This window comes from Odocoileus virginianus, chromosome 6 (assembly GCF_023699985.2).
Source record: "Odocoileus virginianus isolate 20LAN1187 ecotype Illinois chromosome 6, Ovbor_1.2, whole genome shotgun sequence".
In the NCBI taxonomy this organism is placed as follows: Eukaryota; Metazoa; Chordata; class Mammalia; order Artiodactyla; family Cervidae; genus Odocoileus; species Odocoileus virginianus.
This window is the reverse complement of record NC_069679.1, coordinates 4,162,842-4,181,856: the sequence shown is the minus strand read 5'-3', so window position 1 is coordinate 4,181,856 and position 19,015 is coordinate 4,162,842. Positions and strand designations below refer to the sequence as shown.

The 19,015-nt window shown below is 36.1% G+C and overlaps 1 protein-coding gene across 5 annotated transcripts in view; it reads right to left on the bottom strand.

Annotated features, from left to right (window-relative positions):
- Nucleotides 1-791: 791 nt before the first annotated feature.
- Nucleotides 792-19,015, bottom strand: part of TENT2 (terminal nucleotidyltransferase 2) — a 63,450-nt gene continuing 45,226 nt past the window's right edge. For 3 of the 5 annotated variants that reach the window (XM_070468608.1, XM_070468609.1, XM_070468610.1), the window contains 3 exons: nt 18,820-18,956; nt 6,050-6,141; nt 792-2,226 (listed from right to left, as the gene is read on the bottom strand). In XM_070468608.1, coding sequence (XP_070324709.1) covers nt 2,045-2,226; nt 6,050-6,141; nt 18,820-18,956 — 411 coding nt within the window. In that variant the 3' untranslated portion in view covers nt 792-2,044. Of the gene's footprint in view, nt 2,227-4,007; nt 4,088-6,049; nt 6,142-18,819; nt 18,957-19,015 lie in introns of all 5 variants that reach the window. The other 2 variants (XM_020914587.2, XM_020914594.2) reach the window with 1 other exon arrangement.

The window sequence follows — 19,015 nt, the reverse complement described above, 5'->3', positions numbered from 1 at the left end:
AACAGAATATAAAAGAATGTATTATTCACAACACAAATAAGTAATTCATATTGAAAACAATTTAAAAGCCTAAAAACTTCTTATATTGACATACCACTTATCTGACATATTTAGCTGTCACAAATGCATAATCTTAGCTTTGATTTACAACTGGGTATTGCTTTACAATACCCAGTTTGTATTGATGTACAACTAGGTATAAATTTATTAACATTTTGATCTATTTGTTATAGCAATACAGCTGAACCCCCAGTGGTCACTGAAAGCTGAGAAAACAGTGGCAGTAAAGATGTCCACGATAAATTTCGGGGTCTTATAGGAATGTAATACTGTAGCAGGAGAATGCCCCAGACACCTGAGAGCCGCACAGGGTTATGGAGTACTACAGCTATTATTTATTGTTTATAATTATTACCTGGAGTCATTACGAGAATATTAATTAAATTCAACACATTCTCATAAAGAAGAGTTGCACAGTAAAGGATACATTTAAGAGAAATTTCCAGAAAAAAAATATATAAAGCTTAATTACTTCAAAAGCATTAATCACTAGTAAACTGAAATATTTATCTGTGTGGAAAGCTTCATTCCTAATAATGCCAGAGAAATAGGTGCTGATGTGGCTAGTTGGCTTAACCAAGAATGAACTTGATTCCAAGATTCTCTGCATAATCTAAATAATTACACACAATAACCGGATTCAGTTCAGTTCCAGATGAGAACTACACCCTCAATCTCATCTCAGAAGTAAAGACCTCCACAGAAAAAAACAACCCCCCAAAAACCATATCAACAATTTTCATATATAAACTTTATTCCATTTGATCATACAAAACTTTAAACTTAAAGAAAAAAATGAAAATATGCACCTTTTACAAGTCAAAAAGCAAGTCTTAGCATTTGAATTGGTCTGCAAAAAATCCAAATACATTAGAGGTAACAAACTGTGCCACAGCAGGTCTAAAAAAAGTTGTACACAGTCCTTTTGAAAAAGTTAGAACTGTTTTTTAAGATTATTTGTATTTACATTTACAGGCACTGACCAATTTACAAATATTTACACCAAAAACAACCTTAATAAACACTGTAGCTTTTTTAGCAGCCACCACTATTTCTTCTTGTGGAAAAGAAATACTAAAAAAGAAACCTTTACAAATGCTATGCTTTTATTTATTATAATTTTATGTCTCATCTAGAACATTTTATAGTGGCTTACTATCGACAACTTCCAGTTTAGATTACAATCCTATAATTACACACAGATAAAACTCTGAATCTATCAATAGGATATAATCTCAATTTTGATCTTTCAATTTCTTTTGCTTCATATCACAGGAAAAATAAAAGCAAGAAAATGGGAAGTAAAGCAAAAGGGCATATTGCACTAAGCTATCATAAAGCAGAGAACTTAATCTTTTCAAAATGTCTACACGGAACCGATTCTTCAAAACAATTCCCTAACTGCTGTACAAGACAGAGTTAGTGCTCATATTACTAGTGCAAAATGTACTGTTGCTCAACACGAAATTTAAAGCAATCTTGAGTCCACCAAAGGCATGTGAGGTACTAATGAAATGCTATTATGTACACAACCAGAGCCTCCGTCTTTCCTGATCAGTCAAGTGAGGGCTGAGGGCAACTGTCCAGTATTTCCTGTTCTATAGTTCTTTCAATGAAATCAAAAATGTCATTTTGCTTCAAGTAACTGAATAACTGACTCAAACCTTCACTTCATTAGAACAGACTCAGGCAACAAACCATCTATTGAAGGTTCTACTTTAAGGATGTAGGAATCAGACCCTTTCCAGAAGTCCACATGTCTCTTCAGTGTTAGCATGTGGTACAATTAATTAAAGTTATAGCAAAAACCTTTTATTTGTTCAGATAATTCCCCCAAAAAATATTTTATCTGATCTCCTGAAAATTCATGTCATAATGTTACTAATCAACAATGTAAACATTTTCAAAAATACATCTTTAAATCAAAGGGTTTTATTAGGAAACGTCATAATAAAATATGCACTCTTTATATAAGTATGTCTTCTTAAGAATAAAACATGAAAACAAGAACAATTAAAAAGAAACCACGATGAAGGTAGACAAAACGTATTATGATGTAACTACTGTTCTTTATTAAGAAATAGAGGCCAGTTATCTTTTCAGGATAGCAGCTCTTAAAGGTAGTATACTGTTCAAATCTTTTCTGTTTTTCAATCTGTGCCATGACTGGAAGAGAAAGAAAAAATCATTCTTAAAACCTAAAATATATGTGAAACAAAGGACTGAAAGGGGAGTTATTAGAATGTTAACACTGATTTCCCTGTGCAGTAAAATTTGGGGTGACTTTTTTTGTGTTTGCTTTTAATCTCCCAAGTTTTTAACAAGAGTAAAACTATTCCTTCTGTCATCTGAAACAAAATGTTATTTAAAAACTTTACACCTGTATAGTTCAAATTCATTTATAAAGAAATGCACACACAGGTAGTACAAAAAACAAGCAACTGACAATATTAACATTTATTCACAGATTTAGATGTCATGTAAAATATGAAAGTAATAAAAAACCTTTGGGTTTGAGAGAGCAGGGAAAGACTACTTCAATTATTTGATTGACTTATTTTGTATCTAGAAAGCTCTGTCAATTAAAAATTGTATTTATAAAGGAGAGAGTATATAAAGCATCTTACACAATGGATCTAGAAGAGTGAATAGAATTTTTAAGAAGAAAAAAAAGAAGGAAAATGAAATTCTTGTTTATAAGCTAAAAATCAGGCCCACTACCAAAAACTGTGGCTGCAATCTTTGAGTCTGCTCTTACTTCAGTTGTTCAACTAAAAATATTGGTTTTATACCTAAACAGTCACCAAGTAAAGACATGTGGTGCTAGTGGTAAAGAACCCGCCCACCAAAACAAGAGACTTAAGAGATGCAGGCTCAACCCTGGATCAGGAACATCCCCTGGAGGAGGGCATGGCAATCTACTATAGTATTCTTGCCCGGAGAATCCCATGGACAGAGCAGCCTGGCAGACTATGGTCTACAGGGCTGCAGAGTCAGAAACGACTGAAGCAACTTAGCATGCATGCAGGCACACTCATTAATAAGAATGACAATGTAGAAATGTTATTTTTGAGTTCTCAATTTAATCTGATAGACAAACTATTCCCTCTTGGATACTTGGTTTCCCCTGCAGAATTCCATTTCATTTAAAATTTTCTCCTCTGGTTGACAAACTGAGAGGGCCTATTTAAAGGACAGCTTGTAATATGATACACTTGCATTTTTAATTATCATCAAAATAAAATCTACTTGGATGTCTTGATAAAAAAAACTACACCTTTAAAATTCCTTGATCTCTTTCTTCTGTGAAGCACTCTCTCTTATATGTCTCAAAGTACATATTTCTATCAATGTGTTTCTACTCTGTACTGTTGAATTACTTGAAGCTAGGAGTCAATTTTAGCAAAATCATTGATGAATAAATTCATACTGCAGACTAGGGAGCTAAGAAATAAACTACAGTCTATATATATATGACTGAAGTTTATATATATAAAATGTGTGTGCACACAAACACACACACATTTTAACTTCTTAGAATATAAAGAAAGATAAAATGGAGCTCTAGTTCCTTGTTACAATTGGGTATACAGAAGAAAAACATGGAAGAGACATGGCTGTCTTCTAAAGCTACAGATTCTCTGACATTTTAAGGAGAGAAAGGAGGCCTTTAAATTTTATTCATTCACTTTGGCAACTTAATAATAAGCTCCCTGTGTAAATGCTTATCTCCACAAAGTGAAGGCCATGTGAGTAAGAGCAGAGTCAGATCTCTGTGGAGGCAAAGTATTTCTAAATTCAAGTAATAAAGTCCCTACTGTGCCCCCATTGATTGCTCCATATCACAGGAACCAGAGCTATTCTTTCCTATTACATACTTGTTTTTTTAATTTTCAAAGCACAGTAGTGCACTAATGTTTCTAGAGTTAATCTGATGCATTATTTACCTTTAAAAACTGATCCTTGATCATATCAAACTTCTGTTTTTCATGCACAGCTCTTGCTGTATTTGTTCCATCAAAAGGTTCTACAATGTTAAATGCACATATAAACAAGATATTATTAAAATGAGAACTTCAGTTTTTTATTTGATTGAATTCCATGAAACTGCCAATATTTTGACTGTTTCTGACTTACATAATAGAAACTGTATCTTCTTAGATTTATGCTTACAGAAAACAGTTTTATAATAGCTATGAACTATCAAAGTAGATACAATTAAAGTGAGATGTCTAAAATGAAGTAACCAGCACAGGTATTCAGTCTAAACCACAAAAATATTAAATCTAAATCACAAAAGTAGGTAAGATTTCTGAAGAGTTAGCAAGTCAGGAACCTATCATGAAAAGAATAAATATAAGTTAAAGAATAAAGAGTTATCAAAAAGAATAAAAGCACTATACCAAGAGATACAGTCAGTGTCAAATATCACAGAGAGGTAATTTTAAATTTAACTTAAAAGACCACTGATTTGTCTAGTAGGAAAAAGGTCAATGCCTTTGAAAGTAGAGGTTTAGTACCAGGGAGGATGGCAGACAGTGCAGAGAATTATGGTGTGACTAAATGGCTTGAAAAAGATGCAGTGAGAACGGTGACTTGCCGGCAGTGAAAGAGAAAAAACCAGGACAGCAAGTGGTCAAGACGAGAGAAGAGAAGCAGAAATTCTGTGTGTGTTTCCAACAGTACCTTCCGTGTATCCATCCTTACTCTACTCATCCTTCACCCACAAAATGAGGGAGGGGTTCGTATACAGATACAAGCTGATTCTATTTAATCGAACAAGGAAACTAAAGATAAAAGTGAGAAAGGCAGGATAACTAAAGGCATTAGGAGTGAAATGGGGGCTGAAATAATGCCAGCAGTAGGTTAAAACTAGAGTTTAAGAATTTTAGAACTAAAAAAGAGGGGAAAAGTACAGAAAGATTCAGCAGGATCTACTTTGAATCAGTAGGATCAAGTCAAGAGTATTTTTCAAAGAAGAAGAAGATCTATGTATGCTATAAAGTTCAAAGGAGGGACTAAACAGAAAGAGAATAAAGTTGTTAGAATAAGGGGGAAGACCTCAGAAAAGTGTGAATCTGATGGAGAGGTTAACTTTAGGTATGTCATATAATCTAATCAGGTCCATAATTTTTAAAATTCCTTTTTTTAATTGCTCGGAAAGGCTATTTCAAAAAGAGTTTATTATCACTGTACTTCTTAGAACAGATAATGCCATATGCCAAACTATCAAATCACACAGTGTATAGCACTTTAAAACTGTATTTAATATTCACAAGAACCAAGTAACTAAAATAATATTAACACATTGCAATTTAGCAAACCAAACACCAAAGCAGGGGATTCAATTTCACATTTATAAACTCTTAAAATGTTGCATTATAATTCAAGATTAAAATATTTTAAATTTGATGTCTTCCTACAAATGCCAAATTTCAACCCTTTAATTCCTTTTTATCTCAGTATTTACAAATGTGATCAACCTGGCATCTGTGAAAACAATATTGCCTCTTGAAGTCAGTTTCCACCAACCTAAACAAATATTCAACTACATGTAAATTAATTTTAGAGAATAGAATATCTCACAGCATTTAATTTTAAATGGAAAATCAATTTATAGTCATAAAATCAAGCTCAAGCTTGTATCAATTGTCAATATTTAAGCATAAAAAAACTAATTTCATTTCAAAGGATCATCACATGAAGAAAGTATTTTCTTCCACTTATAACTCATGAAACTAAATTTCAGCCAACTATAGCATGAGGGATGCATGTAGACTGCTCAAATCTTACCGACTAGAAACATTTAACACCTAAATTTATTAAATCATGTTTTAAAAATTAAAATCTTATGATTAAAAAGCTTATAAACCACTTTAGGACATAAATGTATTACTTTTACATGAAATATAAGCTGAAATTATTCAAGTGATTCGGTCGGTACTAGATGAGTTGGATGGTAAACAGAAAGTAGTTGTGGGAAAACTACCTTCTACACAGATGTATTTATTTCTCCATTCAATACCATCAGGCCTGGGAATGGCTTTGGCTTCACGAACTGAAATCATCTGACTATTCCAGCTGTAAAAAGAAAAACATTCATGTTGTACAGCAGAAACTAACACATCGTAAAGCAATTATACTCCAACTTTAAAGAAAAAAAACATTAATCATATTAACTATCTTCTTACCTTCCCTTTTACTATTTTTATTATATCAATAGTGAGGCATACTATGATTTTCTCATAGAACTGAAATTCGCTTCCACTCTCTGCACCTCAAGTCTCATTTCCCCTTCTCTACTTCTTTTGTCTCCATAACACTTAGATTTCTAATCATTTGCTTATTTATGTTATTTATCGTGTCTCCTTCTAACTAGATGAAAGCTCCAAGATGCTGAGCTATTTATTTTTGTTTTGTTTTTTTTACTGTTCACTTAGTTGCTTAGTATCAACTAGGTATTCAATAAATATTTTTGAATAAATGAAGTAATATGAAAAATAATCTGAAAAGTAAGCAAAAAACTGTTTCTTGTTAAACCCCAGTAAGAATTTTTTGTTAGGAGAGGTAATCTTCTTGTGTTGTTTTTTGGTGTCATTAAGTCATTTCTGTTCAGGTGTACCTCTACTGATATGATTTATGGTACAAATTTTAGAAAAAAAATACTCTATGAAAACATACTGTTATTGCTGTATATCAGATGTAGCTGTTTATAGTGAAGTTTTAGTCAAGCAAAACAATTTTATCAGCATGCCTGAAGGTCGACTGTCCAGTCTTTAGTAAGGCCTAACCTTACACTGTTGTTTTTTTCTTTTTTTTGTTTGTTTGAAAATGTTCCTTCTCCAGCTTTATTTTTTATTTTTATTTTGTCTTTTTTTTTTTTTTTTTAGTTGGAGGCTAATTACTTTACATCATTGCAGTGGTTTTTGTCATACATTGAAATGAATTAGCCATGGATTTACATGTATTCCCCATCCCGGTCCCCCCTCCCACCTCCCTCTCCACCCGATCCCTCTGGGTCTTCCCACTGTTCTTCTACACTGTTGTTGTTTTTTAAATTTATAATAATTTTGTATAACTTTCCTTTTTTCCAAAAACATTTTAAAAACATATAACTACTCAGCTTGTATTCAAGAGAAGAGAAATTGAGTCTGGGGGAAGCTGGTATCTTTTTTTTTTTTCCAGCTGTGTTCAGCTTTTTCCATCATTCCAGTAGGAGGAAGACGATAGTTTGGGATGTTCCAAATGCAACATTCATCCTACTCTTCCTCTATTTATCAGAGAATCCATAAGGATATAACCGTGGATCCAACATGGCCTGTTTCTGGAAAACTGACCAATTTCTATGTTAAACATGCAAGAAAACACTCCATCTTGTGAAGTTTCATAATTGAAAATGATCCTCAAAGTATGACTATTTTTTCTTATTAAGAGTACAGTTTAGGAATAGCTTGCAAAGATAGCTTTAAGTTCTTTAAAAATATATGTCAGAATTTATGCTTTTTAAAAGTAAGTGGGCTGTCAAAAAGAAATACTTAGTATTGGTTACAGTAAGATGATTTAGGTCCTTAAATGTACAGCAGCCCCATTAGTGTGGACTTCAAATAGAAAACAAGTACTATTCTACCAGTCCAAGTGTGTTTCCAAAATCTTCTTAAAGACAACAACGTAAAGGGGAGAGTTCTATAACCACATTGCCAAACTAAACAAGACTACAGCAGAATTACACTCTGTGCTACTTCACTTTATACCATGTAAGACAACTTTCACTACTAAAAATGAACTTTTTCCTGAGACTCCTTGTTTCAAATGTCAACTTACAGGACAGGTGAATCTGCAGTAGAATTAACATTGGAAACATTATGTTAAAGAAAAAGAGGTGAAAAAAAAAAAGAGGTGGACTGATTTTTTCCTCTCAGACAAGTTTAAAACATTGAAACACCGCATCCTGCTCTTAAACTAAAACTTTTACTTCCTTAAAACAAAGGACTCTCCTTATTTCTATTAAACTCAACCCTGAATTTCTAAACTGGATCACAGAAACAAATGTGACACATTCGTATTCACTTTTTCATCCCTAACCAGATATTGTTTAATCTTCAACCTATAATCAGCCCAAATTATTATTTAAATGACTGTATCATCTGAAGTACTTCACAGAGGGGAAAAAATAATATATGAATCACCACTATTTAGACTGGATTCAAACTACTGCAGTTTTAAAGAACTTTTAAATATGTCTAAATTATTAAATACTTCAAATCATAAAACATGATACATAACTTTTATACAATTTTTAATCTTATAGATGAATCTCAATGTAAAATTCAAATAGTAATTTAGAAATATTTTTCCTACACATTTCCTTCTTTAAAACAGGCTCTAAACTAAGCCTTTTGTCATACCATATTTCTCTACTGTAACTTCCTTGTATGAAAATCTGTTATTGTCACTCAATAATTAAAGTATAAAATAACACAATCTATAAAAGAGCTATGTTTCAGAAAAAAAAACAACAGATATGGGACTTAATTTAATCTAAAACAGATTTGAAAACAATAATCTTTTGAATATAAAACAGATTTCTGACTTTTTGTTGGTAAGATACTGGCTTTTTTCATCAGTAATGGTAATGGACTGGCACTCATTTTTTTGTGACAAAGTATTCTGACACAACTGATTAAATTGGAAATGTAGTACTCAACAACATTACAAAGAAAAATTCAAGTACAGCAGAGATAAAATGATGGGTCTGATACCACATGGCTGCATATATGCTAAAACTAGTCAAATTAAGTGAAAAAATGGTATCTTTTTGGTCTTAATAATTACTAAGGGCTGAGAGGCAAACACTTTGTTAGGGATTTCAAATCCTGTACACAGAAAAAACTTGAATCCTAGAGTTCTGGTTTGACTGGCTTTTCTTCTGCCTGACCCTTTAAATGCTGGTATCAAGACTTTGTCTTTTTCAATCTTCTTCAAATGCTAGAGCACCCTCCCGGGCCGGGCTTCAGTACTGTTTCTTTTCCTTTCTTTTTCTCCAGCACTGTTAAGCCCCAGACCAAAATTTACGACTAACTATTGTAAACTACCACCAAGACGTCCTGCAGACAACACTGTGCCCACATTTTTAAGACTAAACATACCCTGACCACGGTCAACTATTAAAATCCCTTCCTTGCACATCCCTCAACTCTCCTACCTGCTTTTGCAGCATTGAACTATAATTAAATCTTTGTTTATTCCAATCCTTTCCCAAGGAGTGAATCACGACTGGAGAAAAAAAAATATGCAATCATGTTGACCTTTCAATTTATGATCACTTTAAATTCATGATGACTTAGCTCAAAGGAATCCTAAATGCTGCTACCCAGCAGTCATACTATATTTCCATAGTTAACTCACTCCTTTAGTCTTCTACATAACAATTCATACCTTGTCCTCACTTCTCAAATCTCCTCCCTCACACTCATTCCCAGCTGATGTCCATTCTTCATTTCACTAAAAAAGTAAAACAGTCAAAAGATACTATCTACTAGTTCCCACCACATCAATCCACACTTGTCTGTATATATTTTTCCATTATTATAATGAATTGTCAGTGCTTCTACTCCATTTGTGGTGTAGATTCCAATTCTTTATTCAAACAAGAAGACTGTTCAGCAATTTACTTCCACTTGGACTTCCTGGTGGCACAGCAGGTAAGAATCCACCTGCCAATGCAGGGGACGAGTGTGAGCCCTGGTCCAGAAGACCCCACATGCTGTGGAGCAACTAAGCCCTAGTACCACGACTACTGAGGCCAGGTGCTGCAACGCCTGCAGCCTGAACCTAAAGTCTGAGTGCCACAGCCCAGAGTAGCCCCCACTCACAAGAGAAAGCCCACACAGAGCAACCAAGACCCAGCGCCCTCATAAACAAACAAATAAACCCATTTAAAAAATTTACAACTTTTCTGGTATCACCAATTTTACCATCAACATGGGTTATTTCTCCTTTCTAAACACAAATACTCAACTCCACTTAATCCTTCAATTTCTACCCTATAGTTTCTGCCCCCTTTACAAGTATGTAAATCCCCCTAGAGAATTAGCTACACTACCTGTATCTAAATCCTCCCCTCCCTTTCTCTCTTTAGCTTGCACCAATAAGGCTTTTTATCCATACTGTTACACTAAGACTGCTCCTGTCAAGGGTCCGGTAGCATCCATACTGACCAATGCTTCAATGGTCAGCTTTTAGTTCTCATTTTGTACTTGATCAATCAAAAATGCGACACAAATAACCACTCCCTTCTCCTTAAAATGTTTTTTCCTCCTTTGATTCCAAAACACAACATTCTACTGGCTTCCCTCCTTTCTTAATGAGTCTTCCTTTTTAGACTACTATACTACATATTATGAACTCCTTATTGCCAAATTCAGACTGAAATTGAAGAAATTGGAGAAAACAACTAGACCATTCAGGTATGACCTACATGAAATCCCTTATGACTATACAGTGGAAGTGAGAAATAGATTTAAGGGACTAGATCTGATAGACAGAGTCCCTGATGAACTATGGATGGAGGTTCGTGACACTGCACAGGAGACAGGAATCAAGACCATCCCCAAGAAATGTTAGGGACCTAACAGAAGCAGAAGATATTAAGAAGAGGTGGCAAGAATACACAGAAGAACACTACAAAAAAGATCTTCACGACCAAGATAACCACGATGGTGTGATCACTGACCTAGAGCCAGACATCCTGGAATGTGAAGTCAAGTGGGCCTTAGGAAGCATCACTACAAACAAAGCTAGAGGAGGTGACAGATTTCCAGTTGAGCTATTTCAAATCCTGAAAGATGATGCTGTGAAAGTGCTGCACTCAATATGCCAGCAAATTTGGAAAACTCAGCCGTAGCCACAGGACTGAAAAAGGTCAGTTTTCATTCCAATCCCAAAGACAGACAATGCCAAAGAATGCTCAAACTACCACACAATTGCACTCATCTCACACGCTAGGAAAGTAATGCTTAAAATTCTCCAAGCCAGGCTTCAGCAATACATGAACCGTGAAATTCCAGATGTTCAAGTTGGATTTAGAAAAGGCAGAGGAACTCAGAGATCAAATTGCCAATATCCGCTGGATCATAGAAAAAGCAAGAGAATTCCAGAAAAACATCTATTTCTGCTTTATTGACTATGCCAAAGCCTTTGACTGTGTGGATCACAATAAACTGGAAAATTCTGAAGGAGATGGGAATACCAGACCACCTGACCTGCCTCTTGAGAAATCTGTAAGCAGGTCAGAAAGCAACAGTTAGAACTGGACATGGAACAACAGACTGGTTCCAAATTAGGAAAAGGAGTACATCAAGACTGTATATTGTCACCCTGCTTATTTAACTTATATGCAGAGTACATCATGAGAAATGCTGGGCTGGAGGAAGCATAAGCTGGAATCAAGATTGCCGGGAGAAATATCAATAACCTCAGATATGCAGGTGACACTACCGTTATGGCAGAAAGTGAAAAAGAACTAAAGAGCCTCTTGATGAAGGTGAAAGAGGAGAGTGAAAAAGTTGGCTTAAAGCTCAACATTCAGAAAACTAACATCATGGCATCTGGTCCCATCACTTCATGGGAAATAGATGGGGAAACAGTGGAAACAGTGGCTGATTTTATTTTTCTGGGCTCCAAAATCACTGCAGATGGTGACTGCAGACATGAAATTAAAAGATGCTTACTCCCTGGAAGGAAAGTGATGACCAACCTAGACAGCATATTAAAAAGCAGAGACATTACTTTGCCAACAAAGGTCCGTCTAGTCAAGGCTATGGTTTTTCCACTGGTCATGTATGGATGTGAGAGTTGGACTATAAAGAAAGCTGAGCGCCAAAAAATTGATGCTTTTGAACTGTGGTGTTGGAGAAGACTCTTGAGAGTCCCTTGGACTGCAAGGAGATCCAACCAGTCCATCCTAAAGGAGATCAGTCCTGAGTGTTCATTGGAGGAACTGATGTTGAAGCTGAAACTCCAATACTTTGGCCACCTGATGTGAAGAGCTGACTCATCTGAAAAGACCCTGATGCTGGGAAAGATTGAGGGCCGGAGGGAAAGGGGACGACAGAGGATGAGATGGTTGGATGGCATCACCAACTCGATGGACATGAGTTTGGGTGGACTCCGGGAGTTGGTGATGGACAGGGAGGCCTGGCGTGCTGCAGTTCATGGGGTCGCAAAGAGTTGGACATGACTGAGCGACTGAAGTGAACTACATATTAGTTCCTTCTCATACCTAATCTCATTTTTAGTTCATCTTGGTATTATGATACTTTTCAAATGGAAAAATGAAAAGCACATGGGGTAAAGTAAGGGGGAAGGGACAGTTAGGGAGTTTGGGATGAACACGTACACACTGCTATAGATAAAATGGATAACCAACAAGGACCTACTGTACAGCAGATGGAACTCAGCTCAATGTTACATGGCAGCCTGGATGGAAGGGAAGTTTGGGGGAGAATGGATACATGTATATCTATGGTTGAGACATTTCATTATCCACCTGAATCCATTACAGCACTGTTTGTTAATTGGCTATACCCCAATACAAAATAAAACATTTAAAAAAAATTAAAAACAGAAAACAGCAAAATTCTATAAAGCAATTATCCTTCAATAAAAAATAAATAAATTGTAAAAAAATGAAAAAAAAACATAAAACTCAAAAGCAATTCAACAGTTGTTAATACTCTGCCACATTTGCTTGTGTGTGTACCTATATGTGTATATTTTGAACTAAAGCGTTTATTAAGTGCTAGCAGAGAGAAACTTCATTTCTTAATCCTTTGGCATATACCTAAGAATAAGGCCATTCTCCTTTGTAACATTAGCAGCATTAAGACATTAATATAACCCAATCAAAAAAAGGGCCAAAGAACTCAACAGACATTTCTCCAAGGAAGACATACAGATGGCTAACAAACACATGAAAAGATGCTCAACATCACTCATTATCAGAGAAGTGCAAATCAAAACCACAATGAGGTACCATTACACGCCAGTCAGGATGGCTGCTATCCAGAAAGTCTACAAGCAATAAATGCTGGAGAGGGTGTGGACAAAAGGGAACCCTCTTACACTGTTGGTGGGAATGCAAACTAGTTCAGCCGCTATGGAAAACAGTGTGGAGATTTCTTAAAAAACTGGAAATAGAACTGCCATATGACCCAGCAACCCCACTTCTGGGCATACACACCGAGGAAACCAGATCTGAAAGAGACACATGCACCCCAATGTTCATCGCAGCACTGTTTATAATAGCCAGGACATGGAAGCAACCTAGATGCCCATCAGCAGACGAATGGATGAGGAAGCTGTGGTACATATACACCATGGAATATTACTCAGCCATTAAAAAGAATTCATTTGAATCAGTTCTAATGAGATGGATGAAACTGGAGCCCATTATACAGAGTGAAGTAAGTCAGAAAGATAAAGACCATTACAGTATACTAACACATATATACAGAATTTAGAAAGATGGTAATGATAACCCTATATGCAAAACAGAAAGAGACACAGATGTACAGAACAGACTTTTGGACTCTGTGGGAGAAGGCGAGGGTGGGATGTTTCAAGAGAACAGCATCGAAACATGTATATTATCTAGGGTGAAACAGATCACCAGCCCAGGTTGGATGCATGAGACAAGTGCTCGGGCCTGGTGCACTGGGAAGACCCAGAGGGATCGGGTAGAGAGGGAGGTGGGAGGGGGGATTGGGATGGGGAATGCACGTAAATCCATGGCTGATTCATGTCAATGTATGACAAAAACCACTACAATACTGTAAAGTAATTAGCCTCCAACTAATAAAAATAAATGAAAAAAAAAAAGACATTAATATAACTCAAATGCCTTTTATAATCTTGCCACCCCAATCAGAGTGCAATCAAGCTTCATCCATTGAATTTGATTGTTCCATCTCTTTAATCTGGAAACGTTCCCTCCACTTTTTTTAAACTGACTTTTTGAGAAATTAGGCCAGTCGTTTCACAGACTATCTACCTTCTAAATTATCTCTCTTCATTGCATCACTTAAAACATTCATTATCTTCTTAACCTTGTATACCTAAGACATCGGAGTATCTAAGGGTTTATTAGTCTTTGGACCTTTTCTCTCTTCTATTTATAGTCCCTTGGTTTTCTCAAAAAGTTTTCTAGCTTTTAAATCCCATCTATCAGATGAAAACCCCTAAAACTGTGACTTGTCTCCCGCACTCTAGACTTACATATCCAACTCTCTGCTTGAAATCTCCAACTCCCCTCGTGGCTCAGACGGTAAAGCGTCTTGCCTGCAATGCAGGAGACCTGGGTTCAACCCCTGGCTTGGGAAGATCTCCTGGCGAAGGAAATGGCAGCCCACTCCAGTATTCTTGCCTGAAAAATCCTATGGACGGAGGAACTGAGCAACTTCACTTTCACTTAAAATCTCTACTTGAATGTTTTGTGGGTATCTCAACCTTAAAACATTAAAAATCAGTAATGCTTCTCCCTTGCTTTTCGTTTCGCACCTAAGGGCATCTCCATACTTTCAGTTGCTTAGGTCTCAAACTTTTAAGTCGTTCTTGGCTCTTCTCTTTCTCTTATGTCACATTAATCTGGTGCAAATTAAAACATAAGCAAAATCTGACCACTTCTCATCCACTTCCACTGCAACCACTTTTATCTAACTAAGTCACATGGTTTCTCTTAGATTACCACAATACCTTCCTAAATCGTCTCCTTGCTTCTGCCTCTAGCTCCCCCTTCAGTCTGCTTTCATCCAGAAGCATGTTACAAACTAAATCAGATCACATTAATTGTTCTACTGAAACCCCTTCAGTGATTTCCCACTTCGCGAGAAAAATTCAAAGTTATCAAAATTCACGAAAAGACCCTACAGGACACGGACTTCCTCAACTCTCTGACATCCTTAACTTCTACAGTCTTTTCCAGTCACACTGGTCTCTGTGATGTTCCTTGAATATGGGCAAACCTCCACCTCAGGGTCTTTGCAGTTGCTCTTCCTTCTGTTTAGAAAGTTCTTCTCCCATGTAGACACGTAACTCACAACTTCTCTCCACTAGGTCTTTTTTTCAAAGGTCACCTTTTTGGTGAGAATATTCTCTCTCTATGCTAGGTATTAAATGGCAATACACGTATTAAAACTGCAACAACTAAATACATCAGAATCTTTTTAAAAAAATTTTTCTCCACTTACCACCATCTAACATACTATACATTTTATTTATTTATTGTCTATCTCTCCATGACTCTCTCTACATAAACTCCATGAAGACAGTTTTAACTGCCATATCCCCAGTGCAGAGAAAATAGCCTGGTATACAGTAGGCACTCACTGATTTACTGATTAAATAAAATAAGGAATAAGTAAGAATAAGAAAGGAGATAGAAAAACTGGGCCTTTGTATTTCCTTTTTTAAAAAAAGTATGTATTTAAGTATATAAGTATGTATTTTTAATTCAGTAGACAGACTAGCAGTAATCACGTGTGATTAGGCATCAAGAAAATAAAGGCAATTATAAAACAGATACTTTTTAAGGTTCCTAGAATCTACAGTATCTATGACTCTATAAGATATTTAAAACTTACACTTTTCTTTTTCTTAACATACAAAATGATTAAACTGACTGTATTTTTCCAGATTCCCTGAGCCACCTGACCCCCTTTCTCCTATACTGTCAGTTCCCCGCTCCTGGGTACATTTCTAGAAACTTGGCTTCATTTTTGTAATTTTCAGCAGCAAAGTTTAAGGAGAAAGCTGAGTGAAGTAGGTAAGAAAATCTTAGCAATTTTTAAATGGCTGTATAAAAATCTCAGCAACATTTATACCATGTACTCTAGCATCCTTTCACAGGCACTTAATTCTTTGTCTTTCAGATTTCTTAACTGAGTATCTCAAACTTCAGAAGAAATCCTTACAAACCCTTCTAATGGCTGCGAGAATTCCTTAACAGGCACCTAGTTCATTACCATGACTACAATCTTGGCTATGCTCCCTACAGTCAAATTTCTGAAAACATCTGGTATGAAACAACAATGCACTACATGATCAAACAGGAGATAAATATGTCACCTAAATCATGCACCATAATAAGTGTATCTAAAAGTTCAAAACCTCTCTCCAAGCACCAGCATTCTAGTGCCATGTCACGCCACACAGCAAGCTCAAAGTGAACTAACATACAAACCTGAACGTCTATCATTTTGTTTCAGTCATTTGACTTGAAAAGCAGCCGAGTTTCAAGGCATTTCCCTAGATGCTCTAATCCTAAACTCAACACAGCAGAAAAATACCTTTCTTCTATGAATCCTTTCTCTCTCTACAAACCTTCCCCAATATCTAATTGACATAACACCACAGATATGCTGATGCAGTCTACAATTAAAGTATGTGGCTTTGGAGTCACTGGAATCTGAGTCCTGGTTCTCTAACTGAATACAATTATCTAACTGTATCATCAGAGGACAAAGTTCACAAATTGCCAAAGCTTGAAAGGGGGTTCTTGTGAGGATTACATGAGATAATACATGGGAATCATTCAACATGCTGCAGGGCACTAGGTAAACATTCATGAACCATTAGCTATTATCATTGCAACATCTTAAAAAAATCTTAACTCCAGAATGATCTTTATAGTCTCTTATGTCCCATGTAGACTTAAATCTTTCCTCATCTCTATATAAACAAAGGTTCCTCTTTTCTTTATATTTTTGCTGACTAGACTTACATTCAGGTCCTAATCACTTTTAACCTGGATTATTAAAACTTCATTCTTATTGAACTACTTTCCTTTAGCACTTTTCTTACTCATTTTGTTAACCTAATTCAGTTAATTTTTAAGTCATCTTAAGGATCTTTGACTTACATCCATAATCTTTATCCCTCAAAATGATTCTATAACAAGTATTTTCCAAGTACCAACTATCTGGCATTGGGCAAGGCAATGGAGATACAAACATAAACAAAATAGATGGAAGTTTATTTGAAGGAATTTAAATAATACTTCTTCAGGCCCTGTTTCATCTTATATGAGTCAGGTTTCTTCAAAACCTCTGTATGACAGCAGATAGTATCAACATTTCAGTAAAGTATCACAGTTAAGAGAGTGAATTTTGCATTCAAAATTATCTGAAATATTCCCCTTACTACCTATGAGATTTTTGGCCAGTTTCCTTACCTCTCCATATGTCCCATTGGTAAAACAGGCATAAAATAACACCAACTCATGTAAACTCAATGAGATAATGCATATGATCTCCTTAGAACAGTTTTTCCCACCAAGTGATAGCAATTATTACTCTTACATTATTGTTCCCCACTCCAAACCTTTCCAAAACAGTATCCTACGGTTATTGTACTCTCCTCCTCTAATGTTTTACCACTCCTAAATTTTCTCATTGCCTCCTTCAAGCTTTCCCAAATTGATCAGAAGAGGTGCATACAACTCCTAATTCTACTCTATCTGGACTAAGAACTCCCGTAAGAAGTTCCAGTTTTGGCCAGCCTGATTACACACTTCACTGTTTCATGTCTACATATCACTCTCGCCAAAAAAGAAAAAAATGAGAAGTATTCTTTGATGTATATATCATACAAACACAACTATTTATCCAAATATCCAGTATTAACTACATCTCTTTCCAAGTTTGTTTTAGCTTGTTTTTTTTTTATTACAAATTTTAAGTTCCTACAAAATATATATTCCAAATTATATAGCATTTGCAAGGAGATCCAACCAGTCCATCCTAAAGGAAATCAGTCCTGGGTGTTCACTGGAGGGACTGATGTTGAAGCTGAAACTCCAATACTCTGGCCACCTGATGCAGAGAGCTGATTCATTTGAAAAGACCCTGATGCTGGGAAAGATTGAGGGCAGGAGGAGAAGGGGACGACAGAGGATGAGATGGTTGGATGGCATCACTGACACAATGGACATGGGTTTGCATGGACTCCAGGAGTTGGTGATGGACAGGGAGGCCTGGCGTACTGCGGTTCATAGGGTAGCAAAGAGTGGGACACAACTGAGAGACTGACCTGACACAGGACCAACATATTTATTCAGGTCTTACTATGTAAAGAGACAGCTAAATATAAAAGGGGATCACTACTGAAATCAACTAATAGTAGGCTTGCTGCTGCTGCTGCCAAGTCGCTTCAGTTGTGTTCGACTCTGTGCGACCCCACAGACGGCAGCCCACCAGACTCCCCCGTTCCTGGGATTCTCCAGGCAAGAACACTGGAGTGATCGGGATGGGGAACACATGTAAATCCATGGCTGATTCATGCCAATGTATGGCAAAAACCACTACAATATTGTAAAGTAATTAGCCTCCAACTAATAAAAATAAATGGAAAAAAAAAGAACACTGGAGTGGGTTGCCATTTCCTTCTCCAAAGCATGAAAGTGAAAAGTGAAAGTGAAGTCACTCAGTCGTGTCTGACTCCTCGCGACCCCATGGACCGCAGCCTACCAGGCTCCCCCGTCCATGGGATTTTCCAGGCAAGAGTGCTGGAGTGGGGTGCCTTCTCCAAATAGTAGGCTTACTATTTTTTTAATTAGATTGAAACAGGATATCATTAGGTATTACATTTTATAAACTACACATTTCTGAACTAGTTTATAACAATGAAATTGATAAATACATTTTCTGACCCAATTTGTTGCATTCATTTATACAGAATTTATACACAATTTGAAGTTCCACTTACTCAAATTCTGTAGCATAGTACTTCAGAAAGCCCAGTAAGAGGTCCCCAAGGTTTGATTCATTCTTTGAGAGGTAAGGAGGAACATTACATGGCGCCTGATGTACAAGGTGCAACTGTACAGAAGGACTAAAAGACTCCTATCAGAAAGAAAAAGGAAAAATGTGTGAGGCCATTTAAAAACACACCTCCCCAAAAA